General features: G+C 40.8%; 1 protein-coding gene across 1 annotated transcript in view; it reads right to left on the bottom strand.

Annotated features, from left to right (window-relative positions):
• Nucleotides 1-665: 665 nt before the first annotated feature.
• Nucleotides 666-13,961, bottom strand: part of LOC142150627 (uncharacterized) — a 209,826-nt gene continuing 196,530 nt past the window's right edge. The window contains 1 exon segment of the mRNA XM_075205823.1: nt 666-2,212. Within this exon segment, the coding sequence (XP_075061924.1) occupies nt 666-2,212 (1,547 nt within the window).

Below are 13,961 nucleotides of genomic sequence, written 5' to 3'. Positions count from 1 at the left end.
ATTGGCTGCTATGAAATAGAGCAACCAATGTTTTACTTGCATCCTTTTACTAAACAGTACAAAGTAGTCATGTCAGAGGGAGATAAGACAACAATAGAAAGGTATGAGGGAAAGAATAAGAAGGAATAACAGGGACCAATAGGAGCACTTCTAGTGTGATACAGGGCAGTGTGCAGTGTTCCTGTAGAAATATTCAGTACTCATAGCTCTGTCTGTCATAGAAGGGATCCCAGTACTGAGAAGAGCTGCTGGAACTCTCTACTGGATAGAAAGATCTTTCTTCTCCTAGTCCCAGCACCTGGATGAACAGAACAGCAGTATATTACAGAGCTAGGGAAGGGATGCTCCATTATCAGTGTTTGTATATATAGTTCTAGTTCAATGGAGACCATTCCGGAGGAAGATACCCTCAAGTCCCATTACCAGATCTCTTCAGTCTTCTCTGACATTTAAGGCTTTAGACATTGATTTTAGATAAAAAAAATTCTCACATTAAAATAATGAAAATGGCCTTAAGCCTGTATGGAAATTATGATGATACAGCAAGTTAGCTTGATTATAAAACACATGTTACATTCAGTATCTCAGGGTGACTCTTGTATGTAAATCCACTGTTGAGTGACAAGTGTTATCTTTTGAGTGAAACACTATCTGCATTCAGAGCATTAAAATGGTTTTTCTCCAGTGTGAATCCTCTGATGTTCAGCAAGATGTGAAGCCTGGGTAAAGCACTTGCTGCATTCAGAGCATTTAAATGGTTTCTCTCCTGTATGAAGCATCTGATGTCTAGCAAGATTTGAAGCCTGATTAAAACACTTGCTGCATTCAGAGCATTTAAATGGTTTCTCTCCTGTGTGAATCCTCTGATGTTTAACAAGACTTGGCTTCTGAGTAAAACACTTGCTGCATTCAGAGCATTTAAATGGTTTATCTCCTGTGTGAATTAGCTGATGTTTAGCAAGATTTGAAGCCTGAGTAAAGCACTTGCTGCATTCAGAGCATTTAAATGGTTTCTCTCCTGTATGAAGCATCTGATGTCTAGCAAGATTTGAAGCCTGATTAAAACACTTGCTGCATTCAGAGCATTTAAATGGTTTCTCTCCTGTGTGAATCCTCTTATGTTTTTCAAGAACTGACTTGTAAGAAAAACATTTGCTGCATTCAGAGCATTTAAATGGTTTCTCTCCTGTATGAATCATCTGATGTTCAGCAAGATGTAAAGCCCGGGTAAAGCACTTGCTGCATTCAGAGCATTTAAATGTTTTTTCTCCTGTGTGAATCTTCTGATGTTGAGCAAGAGTTGAAGCATGGGTAAAGAACTTGCTGCATTCAGAGCATTTAAATGGTTTCTCTCCTGTGTGAATCCTCTTATGTTTTTCAAGAACTGACTTGTAAGAAAAACATTTGCTGCATTCAGAGCATTTAAATGGTTTCTCTCCTGTATGAATCATCTGATGTTCAGCAAGATGTGAAGCCCGGGTAAAGCACTTGCTGCATTCAGAGCATTTAAATGTTTTTTCTCCTGTGTGAATCTTCTGATGTTGAGCAAGAGTTGAAGCATGGGTAAAGAACTTGCTGCATTCAGAGCATTTAAATGGTTTCTCTCCTGTGTGAATCCTCTTATGTTTTTCAAGAACTGACTTGTAAGAAAAACATTTGCTGCATTCAGAGCATTTAAATGGTTTCTCTCCTGTATGAATCATCTGATGTTCAGCAAGATGTGAAGCCCGGGTAAAGCACTTGCTGCATTTAGAGCATTTAAATGTTTTTTCTCCTGTGTGAATCTTCTGATGTTGAGCAAGAGTTGAAGCATGGGTAAAGAACTTGCTGCATTCAGAGCATTTAAATGGTTTCTCTCCTTTGTGAATCCTCTGATGTTCAGCAAGATATGACTTGTGGCTAAAACACTTGCTGCATTCAGAACATTTAAATGGTTTCTCTCCTGTGTGAACCCTCTGATGTTCAGCAAGATATGACTTGTGGCTAAAACACTTGCTGCATTCAGAGCATTTAAATGGTTTCTCTCCTGTGTGAATCCTCTGATGTTTAACAAGACTTGGCTTCTGAGTAAAACACTTGCTGCATTCAGAGCATTTAAATGGTTTCTCTCCTGTGTGAATCCGTTCATGTTTTACAAGATTTGACTTCTGGGCAAAACACTTGCTACATTCAGAGCAGTTATATGGTCGTTCTCCTGTGTGAATCAGCTGATGTTTAACAAGTTGTGACTTTGTTTTAAAACATTTGTTACATTCAGAACATGGAAAAGACTTCTCTTCTTTGAGGCTCATCATGTGTTTGATTAGTAACAAGTTACGAGTAGAAGGATTCTCCTATTGAAATATAGAGAGAGCTTGTGTGAAAACCTTCTAGTTAAAGAATAATTAGCATCTGTGGCTGATATGATTTGATGGCTGTTTATACTCAGAGAACAATGTCCTTTTTCTGAGACGTCTTCTGTTCTCAGTGGGAATCCTGCTCATTAATTCATCTGTCAAAACAGGATGAGTTTATTATTTATATTATTATTTAATAATTCCCTGGGTGAATCTACATTAACAGTTGTAGTGTTATATTGTATAAGGAACATGAACTATATTTATATACACTAACAAATAGGTCTCAGTAATTGACCATTGCTTTCATCTTTGTGCACATTGTCACATTATTAGGACCTCATTACCAGTTAATTGTGCAGATAAGAGAACTCTATCCTCCCACCGCAGATAACAATACTTAGTAAGATAATATATATAGTCTGTTAAGAGATTATAAAAATTGCTGAAAAGTTTTCAAAATGCTTGTGAAAATATCATGTATAATCCCACAGCACTGATAGAGAATATTTATATATATTACACACAGGACTCCACTATACTGATGTAGAGCATATGAATATGTATTACACACATGATACAGCAGTACTGATAGATAATATATAGATAAATATATTACACATGTGATTCCACACTAGTGATGTAGAATATATACATAGATATTACACACATGATACCACAGTACTGATGGAGAATATATAAATATTTATTACAAACATGATCCCACAGTACTTATAGAAATGTATAGATGTATATTACAAACATGATACCACAGTACTGCTACAGTACTCGGATAGATTTCCCTTATAACCTTCATACATTTATTATCACACGTTACAAGTATATTATTCCTGTACATACTGTGTGTATTTATACTTTTGAACATATAACTCACTGCCAAATATAGGATTAATTGGATACATAATATATAAAGTGTATTATCTGGGTATTTAAAGCACATATCAGGTAAACCCAGATTCATTTTGCAGCACAATATTTACTAATAGATAATACAACAAACAGAATATATAAGTTATAGTAGTGTACCCTCATTATTACAACTCTGTTAGATTGCAAAACTAACTATATAAAGAATATTAAGGCAAGAACACATTAAAGATTGTTTAAAAGACAATATCTGCAACATAATATATGCAATAATTTGTGCATCTATCAATATATTATTGTGCATAATATAATTACCTTATTCTGTAGGCTTCTACTTCTCTCTCTCTCAATGGTCATTATTACTGTTCCATCCTTCCAGCTCTCCAACCTCCAACTAACTAACACCAGCCTGATACAGCCTATTTATAGTCATTACTCCCCATCTCTATTCAGTAGTTTCTGGGATGACCAAAAAGTATTCTCAGACTGTTTGTCATCTAAGGTCACATAGTACAAAGGAGAATTCTAATTAAACCTTGCAAGGTGGTAAAATATTTTATTCTAATTAGATCACAGCATTCTCCAACATCTTGTTATGTCAACAAATTGACCTTTTGTTTAGGATCCACCTTATGGCTAGGCAGACACTGTGACCTGTTAGGGTCTAGGAAAATGTGTAAATTTTCTTTCCTCCCAGCAGCTTCTCATGTACACAACCCTCACATGTAAATTAGATATAAATATTTCTAAAGTCACTTACTAGAAAGGAAAATTCTAATCAGGTATTTGGCAAATTCTTTCATTCTAATTAGATCATAGTAGTTTCTGATTCCCTGTTATATCAACAAATTGACTTTTGGCTTAGAAGTTACCTAGGAGACAGTGTGAGCAGAAATACCTGTATTATATATCAGCTGTAACTCTGATCCAAAATGATTCACTTTTAAAAATAAGCCATATAACACACACACCGTGTAATAAAAACAAATAATCCATATAACACACACCTTGTAATAAATAGAATGGTTTTTTATTCCCCCTTCACATCTGACACAGTACTGGACAGCGCTAGTGGTTTCCATTATCAACAACTATTCTATGGCTATGTGCTACTAAGGACGCATAATTTTGTAAAGCCATATAACATATGCAACCTATAATAAATACAAATAAGGCAAATAACATATACACCTTGTAATAAATATAAATACGCCATATAACATACACACCTTGTAATAAATATAAATAAGACATATAATACACATACCTTATAATAAATACAAATAAGCCCTATAACACACATCTTGTAATAAATATAAATAAGTCATATAACACAGACTTGATAATATATATAAATAAGTCATATTATACACATCTTATAATAAATAAGTCATATAAACACACAAACACCTTGCATAAATATAAAAAAGCAGTATAACACACACACACACACCTTGAAATAAATACAAATAAGCCATATAACACACGCACTTTGTAATATATGTAAATAAGCCACACAACACACACACACACCCACCCTGTAATAAATGCAAACAATCCATATATCACATACATTGAAATAAATATAAATAAGTCATAAAACAAACACACTGTAAAAAATACAAATAAGCCATATAACACACACTTTCTAATAACTAAAAACAAGCCATATAACACACACCTTGAAATAAGCACACACAAGCCATATTACACACACACCTAGTAAGATATATAAATGAGCCATATGACACACACTGTGCAATAAATATAAATAAGCCAAATAACACACACACCTTGAATTAAATACAAATAAGACATATAACACACACATCTTTTAATAAAGACAAATAAGCCAAATAACACACACCTAGAAAGAAATGCAAATAAGCCATATAACACATACCTCAAAATAAATACAAATAAGCCTCATAGCCCACATCTTGTACTTGCAATAAGGTCACATAGTACAAAGGAAAATTCTAATTAGACCTTGTCAGGTGGTAACATCTTGCATCTTAGTTAGATCACAGCAGTCTCCAACATCTTGTTATGTCAACAAATGGACCTTTTGTTTAGGATCCACCTATTGTCTGGGCAGACAGTGTGACCTGTTAGGGTCTCGGAAAATATTTAAATTTTCATTCATCAGAGCAGCTTCTCATGTACACATCCTTCACATGTAAATGAGATATAACCATTCCTAAAGTCACTTATATCAACAAATGGACATTTTATTTAGAATTTACCTAGGAGACAGTGTGAGCAGAAATACCAGTATTATATATCAGCTGTAACTCTGATTCTAAAATGATTCACTGTTAAAAATAAGCCATATAACACACACACATTGTAATAAATGCAAATAAGTCATATAACACACACACATTGTCATAAATATAAAAGCCATATAACACACACACATTGTAATAAATACAGATAAGCAATATAACACACAAACACACACACCTTGCAATAAATGCAAATAAGTCACACACACACTTTGTAATAAATTGAAATAAGTTATATAACATACACCTTGTAAAAAATACAAATAAGCCATATAACATACACACACCGTGAAATAAATAAAATATTGTACGTTCATACAATATAATACAATACTTTCAAATAATCCTTAATATAAAGGCTCAACTGCTCTTTCTTCTTATACATCCTCGACCAGGAAACACAAAGGGATAGTGATAATAATATGGTAATAACATCAAGGTATGAAAAGCAGGCTCTACATATGGACACAAGTAATATTCAGTGCACATGCGCTGTAGTGAAACGTGTTTTTTCTGCCATGAAACGCACTCTGCGTCCAACTGTACATTAATCCTTCAGTGTCTAATTCCAGACTCCCATTCTTTATCTGTATGTACCTGCACCTTGCCATATTTGAGTGTAATTGTCTTAATCTGCATTTTTAGATACCTACACGATATTACTTCTTTTCTTCTGCCTCAGTTCTCAGTATGTTTTTATTCTATTTAATCTAAAATCTGCTTAAGTGTAATTTTTAAGATACAATTGCTCTGAGAATCCTCATGTATAATGTACAGAAATTATATTTTAAAAAAAATTAAAAAACAACACATACAGCAGGGGAATGAGCTATTGTCCACATCTCCTGCAATGAGACATATGTCATGGAGGTGACTGTGAGAGAATAATGCAGACATCATTTTCTTGCAGTTATCTCTGTGCCATGTATGTCACTGCTGTCCATGTGGCCTGGAACCCTTGGACTGTCATTATTGGTGGTATTTAAATTATGCTCAGATACAGGGCTGTCAGTGTAATTGTCTTTTTCCTTTGGAGAACTTTGATTCTCAGCTAAACAGATTTTTCGTTCAACTTCAGATTCTAATTTCTTCAAACATTATATTTCTAAGTGATTAGTACTGGCAAAAATGTAACTTTCTGATTATTGCTGCAACCAGCCACATAGAAGACGTGCATTACTAACTATTGTCTGTCTGAAATATAGGACCTGGCATTGAGGTCAACATTTTGATCTTAGTGTCATAAGACTCCACCTGGTACGTGTGTCTCCTACATGCTTTATTATAACAGTGCATCTCAGAACACTATCCCTTGGTTACAGCAGGGGGCAGCACAGAACTTCTATTAGCAATGAGTGATGTTCTGTAGAGCTAGAGGCACAACTGTACTAGATGAGTGATGTATGGAAGCATCATGTGACTTCTGCTATGCTACTCCTCTTGTGTTGGTGTTGGTGAGCACTGAAAAACTATTGTTTCTCTCAGAGACAGACTGGCCTATTGGCCGAGCAGAGACTCCTGTGTTACACGCAGGGCCTGATTAAGGGTTCTGGCCGCCCTAGGCTAATACGGCCGCAGCGCCCCCCCTCCACCGAATATATAGGTGTATAGGAACACTCCTGAATATGAATGTTCAGGTGTATTCTCCAGCATTCAAATTTAGACAGATTGTGCCATTGTCTCTTACCTGTTCTTGCTCTTCTCTCTTGCAACTTTGTTATCCTCTCGCTGGCTTCTGGAAAGTTGGCGTCCTGTTTTGAAAATGCAAAAATGTATTAAAATGCAAAATGTTAACAAACCCTGAATGATTAGGCCCTTTAGTTAAAACAAAACACTCCATTATGGCCAGCTAAAAGTACCCCATTGGACAGGCATATATAAGCAATATCTGAATATTTGTTTTCAATCAAATACAAACCTCTACCAGCCCTATCTCACTAATATTTAGTATTCTAGTGATTGCTGAGACCACCCATGTGACCACCACACAATCATGAGATTCTGCCCCCCAAAGCTGCTCTATTTTTTAAATACCCCTGCAGCCATTTTCCTTAACCACAACCCCCCCCCCCACAGCCATTTTCCTTAACCCCTGCTGCAGCCATTTCCTTTACCTCCCACCCTGCATCCATCCCCCTTGCAGCTATTTTCCTTACCTCCACTCTGTAGCTATCCCCCCCGTCACATCAAAACTCCCCCAGTCACATATATCAGCCCCCCTCCTCTGCCCTCCTTCATACATATCAACCTCTCTCCCTCCCTATAGATTTTCATGGGAGCCCCCCCTCCCACCCTATAGATTTGTATGACAGTCCCCCTCTCCCTCCCTATACATATGCATGACAGTCCCCCCTCTCCCTCCCTATAGACATGCAGGGTAGTCCCCCCCCCTCCCTATAGATATGCAGGGTAGTCCCCCCCCCTCCCTATAGATATGCAGGGTAGTTCCCCCCCCTCCCTATAGATATGCAGGGTAGTTCCCCCCCTCCCTATAGATATGCAGAGTAGTTCCCCCTCCTCCCTATAGATATGCAGGGTAGTTCCCCCCCTTCCTATAGATATGCAGGGCAGTTCCCCCTCCCTATAGATATGCAGGGCAGTTCTCCCCCTCCCTATAGATATGCAGGGCAGTTCCTCCCCTCCTTATAGATATGCAGGGCAGTTCCCCCCTCCCTATAGATATGCAGGGCATTTCCCCCCCCCCTCCCTATAGATATGCAGGGCAGCTCCCCCCCCTCCCTATAGATATGCAGGGCAGTTCCCCCCCCCCTTCCTATAGATATGCAGGGCAGTTCCCCCCTCTCCCTATAGATATGCAGGGCAATTCCCCCCTCCCTATAGATATGCAGGGTAGTTCCCCCCCCCCTCCCTATAGATATGCAGGGCAGTTCCCCCTCCCTATAGATAAGCAGGGCAGTTCTCCCCCTCCCTATAGATATGCAGGGCAGTTCCCCCCCTCTCCCTATAGATATGCAGGGCAGTTCCCCCCCTCCCTATAGATATGCAGGGCAGTTCCCCCCTCCCTATAAATATGCAGGGCAGTTCCCCCCCTCCCTATAGATATGCAGGGCAGTTGCCCTCCCTATAGATATGCAGGGCAGTTCCCCCCTCCCTATAGATATGCAGGGCAGTCCCCCCCCCTCCCTATATATATGCAGGGCAGTTCCCCTCCCTATAGATATGCAGGGCAGTTCCCCTCCCTATAGATATGCAGGGCAGTTCCCCCCCCCCTCCCTATAGATATGCAGGGCAGTTCCCCCCCTCCCTATAGATATGCAGGGCAGTTTCCCCCCCCCTCCCTATAGGTATGCAGGGCAGTTCCCCCCCTCCCTATAGATATGCAGGGCAGTTCTCCACCCCCTCCCTATAGATATGCAGGGCAGTTCCCCCCTCCCTATAGATATGCAGGGCAGTTCCCCCCTCCCTATAGATATGCAGGGCAGTTCCCCCCCCTCCCTATAGATATGCAGGGCAGTCCCCCCTCCCTATAGATATGCAGGGCAGCTCTCCACCCCCTCCCTAAAGATATGCAGGGCAGTTCCCCCCTCCCTAAAGATATGCAGGGCAGTTCCCCCCCCTCCCTATAGATATGCAGGGCAGTTCCCCCCCTCCTCCCTATAGATATGCAGGGCAGTTCCCCCCCCCTCCCTATAGATATGCAGGGCAGTTCCCCCCCTCCCTATAGATATGCAGGGCAGTTCCCCCCTCCCTATAGATATGCAGGGCAGTTCCCCCCCTCCCTATAGATATGCAGGGCAGTTCCCCCCCCTCCCTATAGATATGCAGGGCAGTTCCCCCCCTCCCTAAAGATATGCAGGGCAGTTCCCCCCCCCTCCCTATAGATATGCAGGGCAGTTCCCCCCTTCACTTACCTGTAGTTGTGCCAGCGTCGCTCCTCAGATCAGCAGATAGGAAGTGAAGACGTCCTGCTTCCTGTCTGCTGCACAGCAACAGGCAGCCTGGTGATTGGCTGTGAGTTGCTAACCACTGACCACCAATGCTTTTGATCGTCGAGCCCTCCACCCCCCCGCGGCAACCACCCCCTCGCGGCGACCCCCCTCCCCCACCCCGAAGAAAAAAATGAATGAAGAAAAAAAAAAAAATACCCGCAGCGCCGCGCCCCCCCGGGACCCAGCGCCCCAGGCTGCAGCCTGGTCGGCCTAGTGGTTGATCAGGCCCTGGTTACACGGCCTCATTGTTTACTGCAGGGGCGAACGGAGGATTGCCGACCCAAAAAAAAAAACCCACCCCCCGCGAGAGCTGCTGCGCATGCGCAGCAGCTCAGTTTCTTCAGCGCTGTCCTATACAGCAGCCGCGGCGCTGTCTAAGAAGCATCCGCGGCGGTGCTGTATACACTACAGCACCGCCGCGGACGCTTCTTTGACAGCGCCGCGGCTGCTGTATAGGACAGTGCAGCTATAGCGGCCACTTAGCGCAGGGGGGGGGGTTTCTGGAGACTCAGAAACCCCCCTGCGTGCGCCACTGTACTGCTACATAAGAGATGAAGGTGAAGCAAATTCACCGCTGAGGAATCTTCCGCTGCTCCAGGGCTCTGATTGTGACCTGTCTGTGTAACTAGCACTAACAAGGATGTGAGTTGTAAATTTATACATCACATATTCCCAATGCATCTGGGGTACCAGATTTTGGGGAATCTAGTTATGTGGCACATATGTAGAGTTATGGTGGACAATTCCTACTAATATATTTATAATAGAATGTCCCATCATTATCAAGAAATACTCTGAACATACATGTATTTTATAAATTTATAAATAATTATTTTATAGCTTATATTTGGGATTATTGCTATAAACAGAAAAACATTAAAACATATAAAACTGTCACTCCAAGATTTTGTTTGTGTACCCATCCCCTCCTTCACTGATCAGACAATGGGGGAATAATTATCATTTGTTTGTTATCTATAGTTAGATTTTGGTCCATTACTGGTGCATGAATGTTCCAGAGTGACAGTTTTCGGTAAAGTGCGCAGGTAATGCAGATGTGTTGAATTTCCCAGAATTCCCTGGGGCTAAAAGCAATGAAAAAGTTCAGCAATGGGGGTCTGGCATTTTTTTCAGTTGCTATTTAGTGTTGAATGGATGAGAAATCAAATATTTGTAGTGAGATAAGCCCTATGCAAGGATTCAAAAGATATTTCCTTATATCATCTAGATACCAATTGTTGTTTCATTTTGATGTGGGCTTGTTAGGTCAATATGTGGGGAATAATTACCATACCTGTGGTAGTAATGTCTAAGTTCATTGTCTGGTCTGGAATAAAGAGAGGTAGGGAAAATATCTGGCATGTGGGCGGCAGTTAGAGTAAGCTGTACATTGGTTCAATTCTTTGCCCAAGCTCCCACTTTTCCTTATTCTCACAAATATAAAACATTGGAATTCAATGAATTCTGTTAACAAACATCACAGTAACACTGAAGATCAGCTCAACTGTCATCACTGTTATACATATTTTCAGCTGCCCACTGAGCTCAACTGTCACACTGCTATTGTCATCTCTGATTGGCTGCTGGACCCTCTGCACTCATCTGTCAGCATCCTGGACCTCGTCGTGTTAGAACTGCAGAAACTGCCTTCTCTATTAACCTCAGCCAGGGGGCGGTAAAGTACACTTCACCTCTTCCATTGCCCTGCACACTGTGGATCAACAGTTCCTTCAAACTCTCTGATTACCTGTATAGGTAATACACATTTATTCATATCTCTGACATCTCCCCATCATGCATCTACTCACCACACATTTACCAGCTTACATAAAAAGAAATAAACCTCACACCCACAAATCATCCCTGCATGTCCTCTTTTTCACCCTGCTCCATCACATGGCTGCTGGTGACATCTCACTTAACCCTGGGCCCCTTACAATCCCCACTCTCTGCAAAAATGCTGTTAATGAGAGTATTTAGAGAAGAACGGCCAGACTGGATCAAGCTTACAGGATGGTGAAAGTAACTGAAATAACATTGTGTGAAGAATAGCATCTATGAATCCCTTCCAAACTCTTCATTCTGCCAAAGACCGCTGCCCCTCCTCCTTACTTATTACATCCTCACACTCCAGCCTCCAAAATGTCTCACGTGTGTCTATCTCCTCTGGAACTCATTACCTCCTCAATCAGGCTCCTACCTCTCTCCAAGACTTCAGACAGGCTCTAAAAGACCATTTCTTCATCAAAATGTATCAGCTCTCCTCCTTACTCACCCCTGCTCCCCTGTCTCATCTTCTCCATATCACCGCCATTTATTTGCCTCTCCTCTTTAGACTGTAATATCTCACAAGCCGCCCTCTTCCTTTCTGTTCTTTTTCCCCCAATAATTTTGCCACCAGCATGTCAATGCCTTCCCTCTATTCCTCAGTAAGGAAATCTGATCCTGTTCACAGCGACCACTCTACTGGGTACAGGATCAGCTTGTGCTAATTGTATCCCTTCTATTTCCCCCTCTCCTCATGCCTCTTGTTTCATTGAGAAGTCATTCCCACCCTAGCTCCTTAGTGCTGGTTCTAATATTGGGAATTGGTGCTTTTCTGAAGGATAGGAGACAAGGGAAAACAGGAAGTAACAGAGAATACTATGTATCTTTCCATCTACTGACCACCCTCTATAATTTTATTGGTTACAAGATTGGCAGCCCGGCATGACCACCTAAATATCACCCCTGGTTCCATCTTCCAAAAAGTAGATGAATGTACAATAATCATGAATGTTGAAAAAAGAAATTAGTTCTGCAATCAAAATCAGATTCTACACATTTATCTATATCAGTTTTTATTCAACATCAAGTGTTATGGAAACATCTGCCAGTAAAGTGAATGGTAATTCCAGGTATTGTTTGAACATTCAGTCTATATACAGGACAGTCCTGTCTGATATGTCTCAGTATTATTATTATTTTATTATTAATTTTTATTTATAGGGCGCCACAAAATATCTGTAGCGCTGTACAAGGACAAACAATGGCACAGTACAAGGTGAAACAGCACAGTGCAAGCAACAGTAAGCACTACAACTCTGGGAGCTCAAAGCACAGCTAGAAAGAGAGGGTGGGGGATAATCAGTGCAGGCTGGTAACTTGAGCCCAAGAGGGTGGGCACGGATGACAGGTTAAGAGCCACTGAGGAGCAGAAAGAAGCGAGAGGAGTCGGAGGGCAGAAGGTCTGTGAGGAAGTGGGCTGAGTAGCTGGAGAGCGAAGTTAAAAGTGATGGAAACAGGAGGTAGGAGAGCCCTGCTGAAAGGAGCATACAATCAAAAGGGAGGGGAAGACAGACAGAGACACAAGGATGAGACGGAGAGACGGGTGAAACGGAGACGGAGTCGAGGAGGGGGCGAGATGGGAAGAAGTGACAGTGAGGTAGCCGACAGGTGGGAGGTTAGGCATGTGACTGGAAGGCTTTTAAGAAAAGGTGGGTTTTTAATGTTCGTTTGTAAGAGGACAGATTAGGAGAAGTTCTGATGGAGAAGGGGAGCTTGTTCCAATGGAGGGGAGCCGCACGGTAGAAGTCTTGGATACGTGCATGAGAAGAGATAATCAAAGGGGAAGAGAGGCGACGATCGTTGGACGATCGCAGTGGGCGGGATGGAGTGTGAATAGAGATAAGGTTGGAGATGTAGGGAGCAGTGGAGTTGGTGAGGGCCTTGTAAGTCAGAGTGAGGAGCTTGAAAAGAATTCTGTAAAGGAAGGAGAGCCAGTGAAGGGCTTGGTAGAGTGAGGAGACAGAAGTGGAATGCCAATACTTTATTTGCCCTTGCAGTTGCTGCTTGACATTGAGCACTACTGCTAAGTCTACTGTCTATGAGCACTCCCAAATCCTTTTCCATTATAGATTCCCCTAAATTAATCCCATTTAATGACCTTTTCAGGATCCATGTAGAGAAAATACATTTTGCTCTGATTTTATTACCTTACAAAGTTTAGTGTCATCTGCAAAAACGGAAACTTTACTCTCTAAACCATCACCCAGGTCATTAATAAATATATTAAAAAAGGAGTGGCCGCAGCACGGAACCTCCAGGTACTTCACTTGAAAGTTTTGACCAGTTAGAAAATGTTCCATCTATCACAAGTCTCTGTTCCCTATTCTCTAACCATTTTTCAACCCAAGTACAAATGTTGTTTCCAAGACCCAGTTCCCTTATTTTGTAAACTAACCTCTTGTGTGGCACTGTATTATTCCTACCATTTGTTCCTCTCAAGTAAATACTGAAGGAAAGAAAGTGTTTAATACCTCTGCTTCTTCCTTAATTTCATTTATCAGTTCACCCATCTCACTTCTTAGGGGTCCTATATTATCTTTTTTAATCCTTTTGCCATTTATATGCTTAAAAAACTTTTTGGGTTTGTCTTACTTTCTTTTGCAACTTGTTTTTCATTTTCTAATTCAGCCAATCTAATTTCCTTTTTGCATGTTTTATTACAGTCCTTGTAC

This window comes from Mixophyes fleayi, chromosome 4 (assembly GCF_038048845.1).
Source record: "Mixophyes fleayi isolate aMixFle1 chromosome 4, aMixFle1.hap1, whole genome shotgun sequence".
Taxonomy (NCBI): domain Eukaryota; kingdom Metazoa; phylum Chordata; class Amphibia; order Anura; family Limnodynastidae; genus Mixophyes; species Mixophyes fleayi.
The sequence above is the reverse complement of the archived record's forward strand: the minus strand, read 5'-3'. Positions and strand labels throughout refer to the sequence as shown.